A 19,093-nucleotide genomic window follows, 5' to 3' on the forward strand; every position below is an offset into this window, starting at 1 on the left:
TAATCCGCTCAATGCCAGTCTGTACCGGTCATGGATATCAGGAGGATTGAGTGGGGTGTGTTTGTACATAGCCCGGTTGAAGTTGTAGGCACTCCAGCTCTGGCTGGAGTGCACAGTACTGCACTCCCCTTTTGAGGATGAGAAGTATCAGGAATGGAGTGCTGGGGGAATGCACTCCAATCTGATGGAGTGAGACTCATGGGCACTCATTACATTTCCTGGCCACTGGATTTCTTTGTGGTGCACTCCAAAGAGTCTTGAGTCCCCGGTTCTGCACTCCAATTGACTTGGAGTACTCTAGTCTGTACTCCAACAATCATTGGAGTGCACACTCCATACACTCACTTTTTGAGTGCTTTTGGGATTTTTTTGGAGTGCATTTAGGCTGACCCTATCAAAAAGCCTTCCAACCAATCCTGGAGAAACATCAAAGCATACAGGCGCTGTGGCAATTTGAAAATTTTTCCCCGTCACCAGTGGCCGTTAGCCCAAGCGTGGCCGTTGGCTCAAGCGCAACCGTCTCATGTGCGTCGGAAATTCCTACTTGAGAAACATTGCCCATCAGATCATTGTTGAAGGTCACACCCCCTCCACTTCAACCCAATTCAGGGTGTGGTTGTTGCCGGAATTCAATCCGTACTTGTTTTTTTCCTGCTTGTTGATTGTCTGACCAGAAAACAGTACCGCAAATGGAGGGAAAGCCAACAGGAGTGCTGCGCTGAGACCAGAATTTGGTGTCTGTTTCAGGAAGGGAAAAAGGCCAAGCTGCTGAAATCAATATATTGCCCAACAGGGTTACCTGCACCTCCTTTGGCTCGTTTGCCGGCTCAATTGGCAGACAGAGCCATATGGAATTCTTTTGGCTGTTCATATTCATCTCCTTTTATAAATTCACTTCAATAGCTTGACTGATGCCTAGACTGTCCGCAACAATTTGCTTAGCTCAAACTGATAGTGTTGCATTCCGCATTGAGGCAGAACAGCTGATCCATCCGCCTGAGTTTCCGAGTGTTGCAGACAGAAAAGAATCAGCCGAGGAATTCGATAAGGAGCAGGTCTAACTGGATTATAAATGAGTTAACGGCCCAAGCCTTCACAAGGTACTCACACATCCAAGAAGAAGTTGCCAATCAGATATTCAGAGGTGGCTTAGGCATCAAAAAATACTGCTCCAAGAAAGGCCAAGGCCAGGGTCAGGCTTGTGTCAACTTGCACCAGTCCCAACGAATCCCTGGGGAGAGTGGAGGTTGAAAGATACCATCAGTGACTGTTTTTTGGTAGTGTAGCTTCCAGAACTGAGGATTAATTCCAGCGGGGGCCAATGGGACAAGCGTCAGAGTTGGAAATGTGGTATGGTTGGGTGAGGGGCGGGGCAGGGTCCAGTTATACTGTAGGCGGTGAACGTGGTGATGACATGACCAAGCGCGGCAAGGGAGACGTGAGGCGGAGGACTGGCAACAGTGTCAGCGGATAAGCAGCAGGTGTGTGGAGAGGTTTATGTAAAGAAGGGGCAAGGACAGCTGTTTGTCCCCCCAGGGGATCCGGTTTTGTCCTACCCCCTTACCCCCTCCCTGGAGCCCCCTCATCACTTGATTAGGCCCTCCTTGATTTTTAATTTGACCCACCCTTTTTTGTGTGTTGCTGCGGCATGGGCTGGAGGGTGATTCCAAGGTGCTCTCCGGAGTGTTTGGGGGGTAAATTTCACAGATTTTTGAGAAACAAATAGGCCAAAACCATGATCTTGAGTTCCACAATTGTGTGGATTCAATAAACTTGGATTGTATTTGTATTGTATTTTTTATCCAATACAATACAATGTATTCTTTGCATAATGTATTGCCCTCCCCAAATGTAATATTTTGTGGATTGGCACAGTCAATACACTTTTTTTGAAATGTATTGTATTGTATTGGGTGACCAATGTAATACAAATACACCCAGACATTTTGTACAGCCATTCTCGAAAAGCTTGCGGGCTCGAGGCCAAAAAAAGATTTTTTTTATTTCAGCCACAGGCCTGTACAGCTTCACTGTTCCGATGGTCCAACCCTTGAGGCCCCAAAGTTAAAAACAAAGAAAGTAGTGATTTTCTTACAATCACATTACTGTATGCAGCCTGTCATACAGGGGCTATACAGGCTTGGAGGCTGAAAATAGTGGTCCAAAATTACCCAACCGCAAGCTTTTCAAGAATGGCTGTATTCAAAAATAAATACAATACAATGTATAGGCCTATACAATACGGGGTGGGTGAATTTTACATGGTACACATTTACAGTGACACGAGCATGTAAAGCCCACCACATGTAAAAATACTGAAAATCCCACGCGCACGTAATTTTACAGTCACTTGCCTCAAAACCACAGGACGTAAAGTCGAAGCATGTAAATAGCAGACTGCAAAATCACCCCTGCGCATCCACATCCGGTAGTTTCACACCCTGTCTGCTCACAACCATGTTACAAGGGGGTGTAAATCCCCCAGCTTGCCCCGATACATGCAATTTTCCAACCTAGTTAGGAAAATTTACATGATATGTACCTCCGCCCAAAGCAGCCTTTTCATGCCCATCCATCCCACGCACCGCCATCCCCTCCCCCAAACCGCCGCCTGCGTACACCATTCTCACCCAATGGTCATCAAAAATTCTCACCCAACAGTCATCGAACATTCTCACCCAACGGGTGTACATACAATACACATATTGCATTTGTTGCACCATTGATTCAATCTATGTTGCCTTTTTGTCGTAGCTCTGACTGATACAGTATAGTGCCTTTGCGTGTCCATCTAGGATCATTCGCGCTGCCCGTTAATTCCCAATCTTGCTGCTCACCATTGCTAACATCCTACTGACAACTGTGAAAATGAAAAACAGCGCAGTTCCTGATACTTTTTAGCTTGTTCTCAACCATTGTTTCCCTTTCTGTGTCTATCTCTCCTTCAAACAACCACCGGTCGCCGATACCAAACATTTTCCATTCTCATGTGCTTGCTTGCATTAATTATAAAGAAATATCCCGAAATGAATTGAGGAGGGACATACTTGGAGAGAGAGAGAATTCACTCGTACCAGCCCCGAGAGCAGACATGTCAATCATCCTCAGCTTCCCAACTGGGCCGATAATAATTTGCGACCGGCTCGCCAAAGTACCAGCCGTGCTGGGTGCGTCGAAGCCTGTCGTGCTGGGTGCCTCGAAGAACGGGACTGCAGATCATCTCGGCGTAGTCGAGCTCAGCCACGCCACGGCCGTCTTCTGGATACCATTGCTCGACGATCGGCGGATCTTGCGGCTGCGGCCACTCAACGTCCTCCTCCTCCTCCTCGTCGTAGTCTGTGTATTCTCGATAGGGTGGATACAGCGGGCTTTTTTCGTCTAAGGAAGAAAAGCGATGATCGCGACCATCGAAACGCAGAGTATCTTCATCGTAATATCCGTCGACCTCCTCGTCCTCGTAGTGGTCGTATACGAGGTCTGGACGGCCGTCCCCGCCGTCCTCCTGGTAGCCGTCGCTTTCTGCCCACTCGCCATACAGATCCTCCGACTCATTGTAAGCCTCTGTCGAGCCAACAGCTCCGCCGGATCGAAACTGTCGAGAACTGAGATACGCTGGATGAGGCGCCGAAGGATAGTACATCATTTCATTACTTTGGTCCAGCTCAGAGCCTTCGAGTAAGAGAGATAACCGATCAAGACCCCCAAGCTCTTCATTCTCCTCGTCCATGTAATCATTACTGTTAGATATCCCCTGATAATCGTCTGCGAACGTTCGTGAAGATATATGATCGTTTGGATTGAGAGCGCCGATAGACGAGTTTGCATGGGTAAACGAGTTGTTTCCATATCCGATCGCCGAATATACCAAGCTCGAACGAGAAGAGACCGGCTGATTGATGATCAAGCGCGTATGACTCGAAGTGCTCTGATGAGGTGGTTGATCTGGGTCTCCCTGATGGTGATTATCACACGATTGACTTTCCTCAACGGGTGGTTGCTCTACACGATAAGTTGGCTGTCCATCCTGTGAGTTTTTATCAGGGCTGGCTTGGTGTTTTGATGAAGAGGAGGACTTCTGTCTGTCTGGATGTGGTTCATGAGAAGTAGAGGGGACAGGTTGGCCAGATTGCCTCGCCGCTTTCGCCCGCATCAGTAATGAGTAAGCTGAGTGGCCCGAAGACGGCAAATTAGAATGGCGCGTAGACCGACTGGTAGATTTCGGCCGGGCGTTTTCTGGGCGGATCTTGCAAGGATCGATAGCCGAGGAACGGACGGGCGATTTTGACGTTTCTTGGGCGATGGTGCTTTTCTTTTTCTGAGAACTGATCGAGAGGGAGGCGCCTTTCTCCTTTGTTTTCCGCTGAGATTTCCACTCCTTGTCCAAGAAACTCAGCTTGTTGAACGTCAAATCCCCTCCTGGAAGTTGAAGAGACATTTTTGACAATTAAAGAACTAATAATAAGCATGAAAACAGATATTTTGAATTGACGAGACTGACCCCAAGTGTTACGCCTAGCCGCCGAACCAAAGACAGCCTTTTGGAAGATTCCATGCGAGGGGAGCTGGCGGTCGATCTGGGGCAGATCCAAACTGATCAGCACCACAGCTAGTCTCCTTTCAAGATGCCCGAACCGTACCGTCAGTCGTGGGTTTTTAGATCTGCCTGGGTTGGGAAGACTATCCGGTAGACGCTTGATGCTCCAAGAGAGTGCGCTGACTTTCTTCTTGGTTTTCTTTGGTTGAGACGATTTCTGGGATTGAATATCCGATTTTTTATTTTTTCTCTTATCCTTCTTCGTTGCCAATCGTATTTCCGCCCTCGACCTCAGCACTAAAGTGTTATAAATTAGATCATGTCGAATGCGTAAATATGTATTTTTTTTAGAAAATAAGAAGAGACTTGCATTCGGCTCGATCGACGACTGAGGATTGATGGTCTTGCTGAGCTGGTGCCTTGGGATGGTGGTAGTAGTGGGATACTCGCGGTTCCAAAGGGACGGATGAGCCGGTCGATCGATTGGCGACGGATCTTACATTCTCCCTTGGCTGTTGATCATGTTCTTGCGGGGGTTGGGTTTGGTTGCTGAGGAATCTGTTGATGATGCTGGTCCTGCCGTCCTTCGACCCGTTTACCTTTGTGGTGTTTTCTCGTTCGAGTTTTCTCAAGTTTTCCGTGTTTAATGCTTTGATGACCATCCTGTTCCTGACAGCGACAAGACGACCGAAGGAAGTTCCGCCCAGATTGCGAACACAGAAACATGCATATTCGCATCAAGAAAAAGCCGAGGTCCAAAACAATCATCACAATTGGCAAGATGCAGCTAAAACCAAACTCGAGCAAAGTGGAGGCGAAACTCAAGACCATCAACACGGCGATAGATGCTCTGAAACAGAACCCGGGGGATCGATGGAAAACGATCAAGCAACTGACGAAGCATCAGCAAACCCAACAAGTACGAGTGAGACTATCGAACCGCGTACTGATTCTGATCACTCTCTTCTCTCTTTCCAAACCTTCACAGAATGCAGCAAACGAAGCCGACCATCAGCGTGACCATCCGGCCATTCCTGTGTGGACTCAACGCATGGAAACTTTGTTCGGGCCCTTCAACGACCAACTCAGATTGATCAAGTGCGACAATTGCGGAATCTTAACGCGAGAGACCAACTCCAAAGTCGGTGTCACTCACAAACGTCTGTACAACTCTCTAAGATCCTCTTGTTCTTCTTCCTCAATTAATCGCACGCTTATTTTTTATCCATTTACAATACTGAAAAATATCCCGGTCGGAGACAGTGAATTGCGAAATATTGAGAAAATCAGGCTCGATTGGGATCATCAGCAAGAAATTTAGTCACTTTTCAAATCTCGAGTCCAACTCCAAAAAGAGGGCTTCTTCGGAAGGTAATGCTCGATTTCTCTCAGTCACACATCAACATTTACAGTATACCAAACTGTGCTCACCAATGTCAAACCTGACCGTTCCTAATTAGCAGGAGCGAAAGCTAATTTCCATAATTATTTTCTTCTTTTCCAAACTGTGTACCAACAAAAGTATCATTAGATTCGATACCGATGAAGAAGAAAAAGAAGACGACGATCATTGACCATACCCAAGCAGGCGGGATCGACCCTGACGGCCCGAACGTTATCAACGGAGTGCCGATGACGCAGAAGCAAATCAAGAAAGCCCTGGCGGCTGCCGAACGTTTAGAGCGAGAGAACGAGCGGAAGGAGAAGAAGAGGCTGGAAGAGGAAGCCCGCAAAGCCAAGAAACTCAGCCGGGCCAAAGGTCCGCTGCTCATTATTATCTTTTTTTGTGCCGCTGTCCACGTGCGCTGGCTTGCACAAGAAGCGGATGTTCTGATTTTTGGTGTCTTCCGCTGGTTGATCTAGGAGGTCCGGTCAACGTCAACGAGCAATGTGGAGTATTGGTGCCTCCCAACAATACCCCTTGTGCTCGGTCGTTGACCTGTAAGACTCATTCGATGGGGGCCAAGCGAAGTGTACCCGGCCGAAGCGCTCCTTATGATGTTTTACTGTAAGTCCGTAAACTTATCAAAAAAGAAAAAAAAATCATGTTCGATGGGCTCAACGTGCCAACTTCGAAAACAATATGTAGAAATGAATGGCAAAAGAAGAATAATCCGAACTGGGGCGATCGTAAGGTGGTGACACCCCGAGTAGGACCCGGAATTGAGCCGGGGCTGTCGAAGAAGAAGAAGAAAGAGCTCGCCACTCAAGTGAACAAGAATGGGAATAATGGAGGCAGCACAAGCGGTCAGAATGACGCCTCCAACGGCTCGAGTACCAATCACACCAATAGGAACCAATCAGGGAATGGATCGAGCGGTAATGGCAACAACAAATCGGGGCAAGCCAAGGATAAGGATAAGGCGACCAGCTCGGCCAATCATCCCTCAAAATCGGGCACTGGGGCGTCGAAGTCCTCGGCTGGTGGTGGGAACCAAGGAGGGCACGGATCGGGCTCGACGAAGAAGTCGGGCGGCCAGTCAGGCCAGCCGACGAAGGGCGAGCACGGACGGACGACTTCTGCGAAGCTGTCAGCAGCCAACGAGGCCAAGCTACTGGGCGAGGTGGACGCGGATTTCTATCTGGTTGTGCCGCCAAAATCGGCGGCGAAGACGACGAAGACGCCGGTGGTAGCCGGTCCTCGGCAGGGGCCGGTGGACCGCGACGGGGACACGCCGATGGCCGCGCCGGGCCCTGAGGCCCCTGCCGACCCCCGCCCCCCATTCGTCGCGACCAAGGAGGACTCCGAGGACGAAGCCTCGGAGAACGAGAGCGACGAGGAGTTTGAGGCTGTGATCCGCGGCTTGATCGTCTCCCAGAACTTCCTCCACCCTATCTCCCTCCTCTCCTCCGAAGCCCATTCAAAGAACCCCTTTCCTCCTCCGCCTTCCTCCTCTTACCCCACGCACTCAACACAATGGTCTAAGTTCACTAAGTTGGGTGTCAAAGAAAGCTTTAAGAACTCCTTCAAACTCTAGTTTCCTTGTCCCCCACTTCCTCTTCTGCTTCTCATATGTATTCCTCAGTCAGTATGCAATTCCTGTTTTCTTCTGTGTATCGATTACTTTTCAAAACTGAAGTTTGTTGGATTTTCTGTTGTTGGTTGGGTAGATCTGTTTGAATAAATTAATAGTTCTAGATAGAAAGATGTAATGATATATTTTTGCTGCAACACATCTGCGTCAACAGATCCACTCTTTTCCTTTGAGCCTCATAAAATACAAGTACATTCTACAGGCGGGAAATTTACCTGGTGTTGGATGCAGCCAATGGTTGGCCGTTACAGTTACCTGCTAACTTTAAGTATTGTAAATTATCAAAAAATAAGTTACAATACCAGAAATATGGTTATTGATTTTGCTAACTAAAGTTGGCAGCAACTGTGAGAGCTTGAAAGACAACATAAAATACCCTTTATAACAGCCAATACAGGCCATTTTTCATTGATACAGCCAAAAATGTATCATAATCTTTTGTAGAGTATTGAAAATTTGACAATTTTTCATTAGAATTAACAGTTTTTCCCTAAAAATAACAGCTGATGTGTTACAAAAATTGGCCCATATGTTGTAATGCATCACATCAGCCCACCATTGATACAGCCTTGTGAAGAGCATCTAAGACTATAGTAGAGGTCTGTGACACCCCATGGGGCCCCCTATTGAATTTTTACGTGGGGGTCTATGATGTCATTGTGTGGAGTACATAGTCAAGAGGAAGCCAAAGACACTAAGTGTTTGTTTGATCTCAGTTTTCCAAGTGGCAGTCAATTATGTGGTGTGACACGGGTCTTAATGGCAACGGCAAACTGAGGTGGGCAACAATCTAAGCAATTCCACAGAACAGACACACAACCAAACCCAACCGTGATAGGAGTGTGCCCAAGCACACTCCGTGATAGGAGTGTGCCCAAGCACACTCCGTGATAGGAGTGTGCCCAAGCACACTCCGTGATAGGAGTGTGCCCAAGCACACTCCGTGATAGGAGTGTGCCCAAGCACACTCCGTGATAGGAGTGTGCCCAAGCACACTCCGTGATAGGAGTGTGCCCAAGCACACTCCGTGATAGGAGTGTGCCCAAGCACACTCCGTGATAGGAGTGTGCCCAAGCACACTCCGTGATAGGAGTGTGCCCAAGCACACTCCGTGATAGGAGTGTGCCCAAGCACACTCCGTGATAGGAGTGTGCCCAAGCACACTCCGTGATAGGAGTGTGCCCAAGCACACTCCGTGATAGGAGTGTGCCCAAGCACACTCCGTGATAGGAGTGTGCCCAAGCACACTCTGTAATAGGAGTTTGCCCAAGTACACTCTGTAATAGGAGTGTGCCCATGCACTTGGTAAGAGGAGTGTGCCAAAGCACACTCCATAATAGCAGAATAGGAGTGCGCCTCAGCAGGGCGTTGATAAACGCACTCCCCCCTGCCAACGGCACACCCACACCCACACCCTTCAAAGAAGGGTGTGTGGAGGGACACACCCTTTTTTCCCGTAAATGCCCATTGTCAGGGATGTACAGGCTTTGTACAGGAGGGTGAGGGAGGCGGCAAGCTGGTATACGCATACCAGCTTGCTGGAAGGAGAGTGAGTCCCTCTTGGCAAGCTGGTATGTGTATACCAGCTCGCCAGGAGGAACTTCCCTCCATGTGGGGTGTTGATAAACGCACACCCCCCTCCTTGGGGCACACCCACACCCAGGCCCTTCAAAAAGGGCATGTGGGGCCACACACCCGCATCCACGGCCTATTTTAGCCCTTGGTGTGGGACCCAAAGGGTGTGCAAGGGTGTGCACGGCCCTGCAGAGGCATGCAAGGGCATGTAAAGCCTTGCATGGGCGTGCACCAACAGGCCCATGTCTATGTACATAGTACATTATGTTAGTTACATTATATACTAACATAATGTACATAGTACATTATGTTAGTTAAATTATGTGCTAACATAATGTACATAGTACATTATGTACTAACATAATGTACATAGTACGTTATGTACTAACATAATGTAAATAGTACAGCCCATCCCAGCCAAAGAGGGCCAGGAGGGGCGAGCTCTCTGCCCCTTTGACCGGTGGGGAGTGAAGGCCTGGGGGGGAGGGGAGGGGAGGGCAGTAGAACTTCTGAGTCACCACCTCCCTTTGATTGGCAAGTGTACCTTGCCCCTCCTGTGGCAAGCGTACCTCGCCCCTCCCAGCCAAAGAGGGCTGGGAGGGGCGAGCTCTCTGCCCCTTTGACCGGCTGGGAGTGGGGGCCTGGGGGGGGGGAGGGGAGGGGAGGGGAGTAGGACTCCCAAGTCCCCACCTCCCTCTACCTCCCTTCAATTGACAAGCAAGCCAATTGAAGGGAGACAACATTTACATAGGCTCACATAAGCCAACCTGGAATCCAGGTTGGCTTATGTAAGCCCCCCACAATCACCTTTGATTGGCTCGCTTGCCAATCAAAGGAAGGTAGAGGGAGGGGGGGGCTGGGGAGTCCTACTCCCCCCCCAGGCCCCCACTCACAGCTGGTCAAAGGAGAAGGAGGTCAAAAGGGGCAGAGAGCTTGCCCCTCCCGGCCCTCTTTCGCCAGGAGGGGCTTTACGCTTGCCGATTGAAGGGAGGTGGGGACTCGGGAGTCCAACTCCCCTCCCCTCCCCCCAAGCCCCCACTTCCCACCAGTAGAAGGGGAGGGAGGGCCAAAGGGGCAGAGAGATTGCCCCTCCTGGCCCTCTTTGGCCAGGAGGGGCTGTACTATGGACATAATGTAGATATTACATTATATTAGTACATATGTACTATTTACATTGTCACCAGGGGATATTTTGACGCACTCTCCAGAAAGTACCATACTGTACCCTTTTTCTGTAACTGTGCTGGATGCCTTTGATGAAAGTAGTGTAAGAATTAATGAAAAATTCTGGAACTAATCCACAAATGATCTGAAACTGATCCTAAATTCATGCATAAACCATCCAGAAGTCATGCAGAAGTCAACTGGAACACAACTGGAATGCAGTTGAAACCACTACAAAGCAATGGCCACAATCAAAGCATAATTCAATTTGAATTGTTTGGTAATTAAGATGAATTATTGGGTTTCAATTCATATTATTTATATGCACATGAAGGTGGTAATTGTTTTCACTTTTCTAATGTAACTGTCATGTGCGTGTGTGTAAGTTTGTTAAAAATCACAGGTCGGGCCTCCCGCAGATCAACAACATGGACATCCCTGTTAGAATGATGTGAAAGGCCCATCTGAATTGGCATATTTCCCTAAAGAAGGCCAGTATCATCTAGAATTGAGCCAAAAAAGGATGAAAGTAGGGTGAAAATATGAGTCAAGTCAAGCTTGGAGGTGTGTGGTCCCAGATTTCAGATAGACATCCTGGCTTCTTAAAATATATAAGCTTGTGAGTTGTTTTTGTGTGTTTGTTTTTTTCCAATGTCTCCATGCACATGCATGTGAGTTTTTTCCACTTTGCCAATGTCACCTTTGTGTACACGCGTACATTAGAGTGACAGATCACTGGAGGCGCCTTTCACAGCTCCATTACAAGTAAAAACTGGTCAGAAAGACATGAAAGCCCCCACAGGTCACATTTACGTTGTTTGGAACCCCTTTGACATAGAGAAATTGATCAACAGAAATTCACCATAAATGAGTAATAATTGGGCATTAATTAACTATGATTTCATGAAAGATTAAATCAGTTATACTTAGAAGATTCAATGGTTCTATACAACATTGCACAAGGTCCTGTGATAATTCCGCATCACTTCTGACACACTTCCCATTGACCTCTGAAGAATTTTCAATCATTTCCTAATCCACATCTGACTCACATCAGACCCAGAACAACATAAAATTAGACTCTGGCACTCTCTGGAGAGTGCGTCAAAGTCTCCCCTGGTGTGTGTACATAGAAATGGGAATGTGGGTGCACACCCTCACACGCCCATGCAGGGACATGGACACCCTTGCACACCCTTTGGGTCCCACACAAAGGGCTAAAATAGGGCGTGGGGGCAGGTGTATGGCCCCGCACGCACTTTTCAAAGGGTGTAGGTGTGGGCGCGGCCCTGGGAGGGGGGCATGCGTTTATCAATGTCAGCTGGCTACTATGTCAGAGCCACCATGACATAATCTCAAAAGCAAACATGAAATATTATTACGTAAGAAAGATACACTAGTACTGCTATTACTTATAATTAGACATATAAAACCTGGAATATTACTCCATATTCTGAATCTAAGCCTAATTTAACCTAGGGTACCTCACTTCAAGGTACCCTTAATTGTTATTCCTTCCTTGTGTAAATTGACTTCAAGAGTTTAACAGGGGTACCACGTCCCGCGTGAATCCACCTGTATGCTTGTAAACATAACCACATATGCTTTTACCCCAGTTTCAGTGACAAAACTGAGGTGTTGTGTATAGTTTAGAAGATAGTAATAATGTTGTGTGGCGCAGCCAAGCCCGCGTGCTCTGTAGCCAGGCGCACCTGACAACAGTAGAGCCCTGTCGCCTGGAGCTCAAGCCCCCACGCGTGGTGTACACATATGCATAATGCATAAACCAGCCCGCAACCAAAGCGCCTGGGTTACCAGTACCCAAGAATGGGCCAGAATGCGCCCCAATAGGAATATTACATGTGTTACATGTACCACACACATGTGATTTACAGCTTGATAAAGTATAATAACCATGTCATAAAACATAGACACCTTACACGTCTCACCAGACCAGAATACCCCTTGTAGTGTGTGCAGGAGAGCATAGAAGGCGCCCTAGCCTCCTCCTATGCCTCAGCACACATGACCTACACATGTAATGAATGTATAGAATGGTTCAAATGAACTGCAGCATTCAATGAGCGCCTCCAGAGCATGTATAAAGCACTGCTTACACATGTACAACTCCACAGAATCCAGTTCTAGCACATTCTGTGGCACATTGCCACGGAAATAAGTGTCACACAACCCCCCAACCAGCCCCTATGATGTGGTAAAGATGGTATAAAATCACGCAGAACCTCTGTAATTGGTCCTTGGCATCCCTTGTATCCAAGCCCCAGGGTTCCACAATCATCAGCGCCCTCCTGCGCAGCTAATTTGCCTCAGACGACGCCCACAAATGTCCCCATGTCCCCTGGGCGCCCATAGAGGCCTGCCTAGTCTATAAAAAGGGCTCTTTCTCCGCCCAAAAGGAGATTCTGCATGCTTATTTACACTATTATATTTTACCCGCCTTCAACATGTGCTCAATAGCCTGTTTCCAGCCTGGTAAGACCTTTAGTAGTTGTTTTTAGCCTCATTCTTTCTCCAGAAACTGCCCAGTTTCCATCCAGCCTTCAGAATCAACCTCTTCAAGCGCTTTCAACTGCCCATTTTCTACCCTGAAGAACCTCAAGACTTTAAGGGCTTTTTACTAGTAAGTTTAAACCCCTTCTCTTGAGATTCTCCGCCATTCCTTACTGGGATTTAAACCACCCCTGTTCACAGGCCCCAGTGTGTACTTTTGAGGGATTAAACACCCCTGATTTTATCAGGCCCCTCTTTATGTAACTACAAGGGGAAGCCCCCAAATCTGGGGTTACAGGGGGTGTTAAAGTCATAGGGGTTTGTCAATCACAGGAGGTGAAAGGTAAAAGGGTAATGTGACAGCTCAAAGGAAACAGATTAAATTTTTCAAAACTTTGATGTTGCAATTCCTGGGTGACTATCTACATAACAGGCATTCAGTCAAAGGAAAGAAAATTTGAAATGAAAACTTGGTAAGAAACCAAAATTAGTGCAAACTGGTGAAATAAATTCAAGTTTTTTGAAGAAGACACAAAAGTTGTGCTGGAAAGACAATTGTTGGGGAAATATTGATGAGGTAATTAATTCATAAACTCTGAACATGAGAAAGAAATTCCTTGTAAAAAATGTTTTTAAGTTTCATATGAAGCCTGGCCAATTTCAGGGTGAGGAATCACTACATTTGTAGTTTAGCTTGACTTGATTTTTGAAAGTGCAACATAGAGCTGACAATGACTAAAAACAGGTTCATGAAGCACAATACCAACATTTCCAATTCTTTGACCTTGAGATTTATTAATTTTCAGGGAGAAAGCCAGATTGACAGGAAATTGCTTTCAAATGAGCTTGAAAGGCAGTCCAGACTTGTCTGGGTCAGATATGAAAGGAATGTGAGGGATAGCCACAGAATCATTAACTCTGTTACCTGATATGACTCTTGTGTGAATCACATTTGGACCCAAGTTTTCCACAATCAACCTGGTTCCATTACAAATTCCCATTGTCCGATCAAGGTTCCTGAGCATTATTATTGGCACTCCACATTTTAGTTGAATAATATGAGGTGGGAACCCTGAGATGTTCAACCCTTAGATATACTCTTGAAAATATAGGTTTTGGGGATCATCTTCCACAGAATCAAAGCTTGTGCAAGTTCTCCCCTGAGATGGAATGGATTCTAGAATTCTAGAGTTTATTTGTTTTGAAGAAATATTCTTGCAGTCTTATGAGATGATTCAAATTTTGCTCCTGAGAACCCCCATGAATGACCATAGAAGCAGGTGGGTTGATTTTGTTGTTTGATTGAGTGATAACTTCACATCTCCAATGGATAAGAGAAACTGCTGAAATTGAGGATCACATGCTGCACACATGTTGTCTGGAAGTTGGATGATATTTTGTTGAAAGTATCATCAGCAGTAAGAGTTGACAATGCTTGCATCAAAAATCTAGGGACATGTTCCCTTCCACACCACTGGTAAAACCTGATGTAAATAACCTCCAAGTACAATTACCTTGCCACCAAAGGGTTGATCTGAATCCATCAAGTCTTGGAGTAATCTGTCTCAGTGTTTCCCAATTCAAGGGCATGTCTATGTGTCATTGGGGCTTCATCCCAAATGATAAGCTTTGATTGCCTCAACACATCAGCCTTTTGAGAATGTTTTGTGATTGAAGAAACTGAATTTTGCAGAAGCTTTGGAGGAATTCCAAAATTCAACTGAGCAGTCCTGCCATATGGCATGTTCATAGCTACAATTCCTGTGGGTTCAGAGAGAATAAAAATCAAGATGGTATGGCTGGGAAAATGAGACCTCACCACTTCTTGCACCTGTGATAGCAACTCTTTGGGTTGATCTGACATTTTCCAGTAAGCAGTTGTATCAGAAAGTCTTTCCAGATCCCCCTGGACCATCATTAAAGGAGCAAGCAGGTTGTTCTGAATAGCATGCATTGATGATCTGATCAAAGCCTGATCTCTGCTGATTGTTCAAATGATTTGCATTGTCAATATGAGATATCCACACATTGAAGACCATTTTGTAAAAGGATTGGATGGATTACTTCAATCATCTGATTTGTCATGAGTGCATCATCTTGAAATCCCTGATGGATCTCCAGTCTTCAGTCATGTAATGGTAGGAAGAATTTCATAAACACAGAGGGTATTAAGGTTGAAATCTTGCTATAAGTATGCCAAATGACTTTTGCAAATAAGATGGCATCATTGTTTCATTTGCTTCAGCCATTGTGGCTTCCAAATAATGATCATTTTCCAACAGACCCCGGGCCAAAGCAGCTGAACAAAAACTGTTAATTTGTCTCTGAAATGTACAAAGATCCTCAAAAGAGGTTGCACCAGTGACATGATTGAGTAGTAGCTGTAAATGCCATCTTTCTGCATCAGAAGGATAAACTGCATAAATTCTATCAATTAAAGTACCCCTCTGCCTTGGCTTCCATTCTTTGCTTGTGGGGTGCAATGTATAGTCGTGGATGTCAAAAAAAATAAAAATAGAGAGATAAGTTGCAGATAGTTTGAAAGAGAAAATCCTCCAGCATGCTTCTGGAGCTGCTACCCATCAATATTCTCTGAATCTATTCACCCCATCAATATTTTCTTCAACATCCAAGGCTGATATATCATAATATTTGTACAGGTATTTGACTGCACAAATTTCTACATTGATGTGACAGTGAAATTTGGCTGATAACACTGCAAAAAAAACTGTGTCAACTGTGAGCAGTTGACATGTGGTAACTCTGAGGAAGCTTGTGGTATTACACCAGCCTTACTCAAGGTTTGACTCAACCCAAGCTTCAATGCACAGTCACTGTGCACCTTGCACAGTGACTGTGCCAACAAAGACACTTGTGCATTCATGTGGAGTTACAATGGCAGCTTGGCTTGAGTATCCTGCATGTCAACTGCAAGCAGTTGTCCAAGTTTTTTTTGCAGTGTAAGTATGAATTGGAGGGCATGACCCAGCAGTTGTCAATGATAAAGTGGTTATTTCCTCTTGTGATTGTTGGTTCATTGTAAATTCTCCTATAAAACTGGTAAGAATTTTCATTCATTAGAATTTCAGGGGAGTTGACTTTGGGATTGTTGTTGTGGGTGTTGTTGAAATTGCATTTGATTTGGTGTTCTTGCATAATGTTTGGGAAAATGAACATCTGGATTAGAAACCCCCCTTGAAAATTTTTGTGATGGAATGGGAAAATGAAAATCAGGGTTATAAAACATTCTTGAAGTGTGTTGTGATGGTATATATTCTCTAAAGTGGCTGGTCTGATGATTACCAAAGTGGCTGTTCTAATGAATACCAAAGTGGCTGGTCTGTTGATTACCAAAGTGGCGGGTCTGTTGAATGCCAAAGTTGTTGTCCAAAATTGATCCTGTACTGGTAGTTTTGTGTACATGAAGATTATCTAGATCATTATAAATATGGGAAATCTTGTTAAACCACTTCTTTGTATAGCAGTCTCATTTTTGTTATTGTGAAAAGAAAGTGAAGGGGAAGAAGATTCTGAAAAATAATGTTGTGTTTCTCTGAATCTAGCTTGCTGTTCTGCAGCATAAGCTCTTCTCAATTGTTCATTGGATTGTTGCATTTTTGCAATGAAAAAAGCAAAGGATTATTAATCAGAACGGGGAAGTTAATTGAGGTGTGATGAGGAGGATAGTAGTGGGTGGTGTCTGATGAGTGGATTGGTTGGGGGGAACTAAAAGCAGATTGTGTTGATTGTGTTGTTTATATAATGTGTTATGTTGAAGGTTCAGATGGGTACAATCAGCCATTTTCAAGGTTATAGATGTGTAACCAAGTCCGATGAAGCTGATTGCTTCAACAGACTTGGTTGTTGGTGTGAAGCCAAGTCTGATGAAGCAGAATTGTTGTGGAAGTGTTTATCAATGACATTGAAGATAATTACCCAGGTGTGGATATCTGTCCAAGCAATCTGCACATCCCTAAGGGAACACTGAACGGAGTCAACGCAAGTCTGTTGAACGGAGTCCAGGGATGGAGTATAAATTTATGGGGTCCTTCCAGCAGACTTGGAGTTGTCCACTCAGTCTTGATGGCCGCAGTCCTCCAGAGAGCGCGAGTATGCCTTGCTGAGGAGGTGTGAAGCGGCTCCAACTTCCTTCACCCAATGGCTGGTGTACACCCAACAATCTTCTTGAACAGACTGGGTTATAGATGTCTCACCCTGTCTGTTCAAGCAAAAAGAAAATCAACGCCGGCGTTACATGCATACCAACGCTGGCGTTACTTGCATAAACAGATTTTGTATGGGTTTGTTTGGCCCCCAGACCCTATATCTTGAGTTATATGTAGATAATGAGGATCAATAAGACCCCTTTGAGATAATGAGGATCAATAAGACCCCTTTGTATGGCAGCCTTGTTTTGTGCATTTTGAAAAGAAAATGAAAGGGAAGAAAATGCTGCAACAGATCATTTCCTTTTTATGAATGTACTTTGCCTTTATGCTGCATAAGCTCTTTTCAAATGTTCAATGGATTTTTGCATTTTTGCAATGAAAAATGAAAAAATTTGAGAATCAGAATAGGGAATTTAATTGAGGTGTGAATTGATGAGTGGGACAGTATACTCATCAACGTGGGTGGTGTCTGATGGTCAGTTGTGGGAGTGTATGTAGCCAAGCCTGATAAAGCAGATTGCTTCAACAGACTCAGTTGTTGGTGTGAAGCTGAGTCTGATGAAGTAGATTTGTAACGGAAGTGGTTATCAATGTGTTCACTTTTACCGGTGACACATCTGGAAGCGAGTCCGTTCAAGCATCCAGTGCTGAACGGAGTCTCTTACAGACATGCAGTACGGATGGGTTGAACGGATTCTGTTAAACTTACAGGCACGCCGTACAAAGTTGTGGGCGTGCCGCGTCGCCATTCCGTTCCAGAAGACTGGCACACATATTTCAGAGACACAGAGCTGGCTGCTGAGACTTGAGGTAGTCTGTTCAAGTATTCTGATTTGAACTGAGATGGTGATGTCTCACCCAAAGCTGCTTGAACGGACTCCTTAATACAAAAAGAGCATTGACGCCAGTGTTACATGCATACCGACGCCGGCGTTACTCGCATGACAGATAACTGTACAGGTTTGTTTGGCCCCCAGAGGCTATTCCTTTAGTTATATGTAGATACTTATTTTATTAATATAATTACACCATTTTTCTCACATGTTTTTTCGCCATAATTACCAATATATCATTGGAATTATCCCTAGGAATTTTGTTCCAGAGTTTTATACTCTTTTATACTAGTTTTGCACCACGTGTAGCTAAAAATAGTATTCCTTGGCATCACGCAGGCTGACAATCAAGGCCCCTCCTTGTGAGCTGGTATGTGTATACCAGCTTGCTGAGAGGGACTCTCCTCCCGGCAAGCTCCTCTCTTGGTGAGCTGGTATATTTATACTAGCTCGCTGAGAGGGAAGTTGCAGCCACAGAGTACATGTCACAGTACCCTACACGTACCAAGTACCTGCAATTGTTCACATTACATAGAGTACATTCCTTTTTACACCTTTATTACATATTATATCATTAGATACAAGCTTAAGAATGTACTCTTGTTATACATTAAATTACTGATAATCATAGTTAAATACAGTTAACATAATTTAATGTTGTTATAAGAGTTAAGCTACAGGTAAACAGAGATTACAATATACTGTAACATTACTGTACACGTGAAATACCCCCAAGACAGGTATCACTCATTACGCCTCATTCCCTACTTACATAACATATTGATCATGATACAAATACATGATGTAATCTATTACTCTGCATGATGCACAGTGACTGTGCAACAAAAGACTGTTGAGTGCTTGGGTGGAGCTATAACAAGGGCTATACAGAAGTATCTTGCATGTCAACTGCTGTCAGTTGCGCAAGTTTTTCTTGTAGTGGAATGGAATCACTGATTCCTATGATCAGCTAGTGTACACAGCTACTGATCTAGGATCAGTACTGACCATTAAACTGCCCTGATCATTTCCAATATTGATCCTAATGAGGAGCTGCTTCCTTTGAGTGCTTCCAGTTCCCCCCTGGTCCTGAAGCGCCTCCCAGCGCCTCATATCCTCTCCTGCTTTTTTCCCCTCTATATAAACACGCCCCCCAGGACTGTTTATCCCTCAGAATATTATTACAGCAAATTTCAACCTATACTATAGTTAAAACAGTGCTTTCATTCTCACCTGTCTTTCAATTCAGGAATAACATCAACTCTTGATTAC

General features: G+C 45.3%; 2 protein-coding genes across 2 annotated transcripts; one reads left to right on the forward strand and one right to left on the reverse strand.

Moving 5' to 3' along the window:
• Positions 1 to 3,094: 3,094 nt before the first annotated feature.
• PtA15_16A399 (uncharacterized protein) lies at positions 3,095 to 5,196 on the reverse strand (the record flags this gene model as incomplete). The annotated part of the gene is made up of 4 exons (XM_053164084.1): positions 3,095 to 4,416; positions 4,499 to 4,574; positions 4,638 to 4,831; positions 4,905 to 5,196. The coding sequence occupies 4 exons, from the start codon at positions 5,194 to 5,196 to the stop codon at positions 3,095 to 3,097; spliced, it is 1,884 nt and encodes a 627-aa protein (XP_053028046.1).
• Positions 5,197 to 5,258: 62 nt separating this feature from the next.
• Positions 5,259 to 7,512, forward strand: PtA15_16A400 (uncharacterized protein; the record flags this gene model as incomplete). The annotated part of the gene is made up of 6 exons (XM_053164087.1): positions 5,259 to 5,453; positions 5,523 to 5,694; positions 5,798 to 5,905; positions 6,057 to 6,293; positions 6,398 to 6,542; positions 6,624 to 7,512. The coding sequence occupies 6 exons, from the start codon at positions 5,259 to 5,261 to the stop codon at positions 7,510 to 7,512; spliced, it is 1,746 nt and encodes a 581-aa protein (XP_053028047.1).
• Positions 7,513 to 19,093: the final 11,581 nt, after the last annotated feature.

Source organism: Puccinia triticina, chromosome 16A (genome assembly GCF_026914185.1).
Source record: "Puccinia triticina chromosome 16A, complete sequence".
In the NCBI taxonomy this organism is placed as follows: Eukaryota; Fungi; Basidiomycota; class Pucciniomycetes; order Pucciniales; family Pucciniaceae; genus Puccinia; species Puccinia triticina.